Source organism: Aquarana catesbeiana, linkage group LG04 (genome assembly GCF_042186555.1).
Source record: "Aquarana catesbeiana isolate 2022-GZ linkage group LG04, ASM4218655v1, whole genome shotgun sequence".
Taxonomy (NCBI): Eukaryota; Metazoa; Chordata; class Amphibia; order Anura; family Ranidae; genus Aquarana; species Aquarana catesbeiana.
This window is the reverse complement of record NC_133327.1, coordinates 673,858,091-673,860,842: the sequence shown is the minus strand read 5'-3', so window position 1 is coordinate 673,860,842 and position 2,752 is coordinate 673,858,091. Positions and strand designations below refer to the sequence as shown.

The window sequence follows — 2,752 nt, the reverse complement described above, 5'->3', positions numbered from 1 at the left end:
ATTTGCAAAGGGATCTATAAATATAAAGAATGTATAAAAAGTATACTAGTAAAGCACTTTTGTAGAACTGCAGCCATATTAAAAAAAAAAACAATACTGATAATAAAGTGCTTTTTTATTACTCTGAGTCTCAGAACGCTGAAACGCGTTGGTATTGGCTCGTGTAGCCCCTGTATGTGTATTGTAACCGTATCATTGGGCGTTTTTTCGCCACAAGCAACTATGTACCCCCATTTTTATATGCAATGCTTTGAATAGTGACACTTTTTTTAAACTGTACAAAAATTGTTTCATGAGAAAATCATAACTTTTTTTAATGCAACCATATGCCTACTCTTTGAGCCTTTTAAGTCCCATGTTAAATGAGGAACACCCATTTTTTATATTCTGGACAGGGTGGATTTGATTTAAATCACTAATAAAATGGTTCGATTTAAATCCCATAATTTTTAAAGGGCATCTGTCAATTCTGTCCCGCAACGTCGCCTCCTCTGACCCGCTGTTGTTGACTCCCCGACAGTTCCATTCACTTTAATAGGACGCTGGTGATGCGGCAGTGACACAACAAGGTGAGGGACATGGCGGCAGCAAATGAGTAAATGCCGCTAACAGGTGCTGCCATGATGGATCTGAAATGACAGGTGCTCTTTAAATGTAAGGACTTATTCTTACTGGTAGTTAGAAATCTTTATTTGCAAACAAAATGAAGGTTTCCTATTTACAATAATAAGCTGTCAGGTTAGTAAAACAGCGATATCAGATCTGATTCAATCATACAGTTTGTAGTGTACATAGATTTGCAAAACAATGGGATAAAGGAATATTCCTGAACTTTTGTTTTATCTCATTGTTACTGGGAAATTGTGTGAATGCATCACTGCAGTGCATGTTATCTCAGTTTGCGGAGCTTGCATTCATTGAATGAGTTTACTAAAAAAAAAAATGTAAATATTGCAGAATATACAGCTTCATGCTACATAACTAAGCTCTATTCCATGCCGAATAAACTAAATTATTAATGTATCTTAAATAGATGTTTACTCCAAAATCATTTTATTAAAATAAAATCCAAAAAATCGATCTAAATCCCAAAAATCTGATTTTTATTATTTATTTTTATTTTTTATTATTTAGTTTTTAAAAATCATTGATTTACATCCACCCTGATTCTGGGATGTGGCAGCCTAAAATCCAGCTTCTGTTGAACAGATAGGGGGTACACACAGAGCAAAATTCATCCAGTTCCTGCTGGAGCATGTTACACCCGTATTCAGGGCGCAACGTGTAACCTGCTCCATCACCTGCACCCGCAGCCCCCCCAATCCACCCCCTCCCCCGCACTCGCTGTCACAATTTAAAAAACAGCCAAGGCTGTGCAGGGCTCGGCCCACATAGCTGTGTCATTTATTCACAGGAATCTGTGCATGAAGAAACTACAAGTCCCCTCTGCCACCGCGGAAGGCGTCTTGTAGTTCCCAATGAACTGCGACGGCGCTGGCGAGCTCTCTTAGTTCAGTGACGCTTCCTGCAGCTTTCAAACAGCCCGCACACAGGCCATGCAATGGTGTACCCAATAGAAAGAATTAATTCTATCTCTTTTTTTTTTTTTTTTTTTTCCAGATATTCCTACGGAAGACATTGAAGAGGTAGAGAAGGACCTGGGTGATAAGAAAGTGTCTGACAATGAAGATGAAAGCGAAGAAGAAGACAACGATGATGATGATGACGATGATAAGGATGAGAAAGCGGAGGGCGATGAAGAAGCTGGAAGTTCTAATGCCGAGGGTTCTGGGGAGAATTCTGCAGCGGAGGGCTCTGGGACGGAAGAGGAAGGCGAGGTCGGCACACATGTACCACCTCCAAGCACACCCGAATCTGAAAGTGCCTTGAGACAACGCAGGAGTGAGGCAGTGGCCGAGAGCGGACATTAGTCAATTCTGTATGCTTAGATGTTCACTTTTTTTTAAGGACCAAAGATGAGTCGTTTTGTTGCTGAAGGGTTTTTTTATTTTTTTTTTTTTTACGTTTTAGTAGCGCAAGTCAGTGTCTTGCATGCAAATGTCCTTTTTTTTTTTTTGTTTTTTTTTTTTTGTTTTTTTTTTTTTTTGTTTTTTGTTTTTTTTTTTGTTTTTAAATGTGCTATTTTCGTTAAAAAAAAGAAAATGGCACATTTAAAAAAAAAAAAAAAAAAATTCTGATTGTTTTGTGACTAAGCTCTTGCCAATCAGAACTTGTTTATATTATATATTATTTGCATTTAGCTATTTTGCGAAATCTTGCGGTAAATCGATATTTGGCTAAAATAGAACTTCAAGCAAATGTAAAGCTTGAAATACATAATCGTTTTACTGTTGTACCTACCAAAGGATTTTTAAAGCGGAGGTAAACTGCCAAGATAAAAAAAAAAAAAAAAAAAATTTGGGCCACCTGCAGGTTTATTACATAATGTACTATAGTATCCAGCACATACTAGCACATTTTGACAGACTTACCTGTAAATGGAACCCCTCCCCCCCCAGCGCAGCGTTGTCACGGCTCACCCAGCGCCTTCCATCTTCACCCGGTCTTCCTTCTGGGTGGCTGCGGCTATTTGAATGTCTGGGGCCCGCGATGACGTCACTCCCGCACATACACGCGGAGCTCTGCGTTCCACAGCATGCTGTATGCCCTGGAATGCAGAGCATCACTGCGCGTGCGTGGGTGAGGTCATCGGCTATTACCAATCTGAATATCTCCTAAACGGTGCTCGTTT

General features: G+C 39.4%; 1 protein-coding gene across 1 annotated transcript in view; it reads left to right on the top strand.

Moving 5' to 3' along the window:
- TMX4 (thioredoxin related transmembrane protein 4) overlaps positions 1–2,081 on the top strand; it is a gene marked incomplete at its 5' end in the record, with an annotated part of 27,889 nt that extends 25,808 nt beyond the window's left edge. The window contains 1 exon segment of the mRNA XM_073628624.1: positions 1,621–2,081. Within this exon segment, the coding sequence (XP_073484725.1) occupies positions 1,621–1,931 (311 nt within the window).
- Between the last annotated feature and the right edge of the window lie 671 nt (positions 2,082–2,752).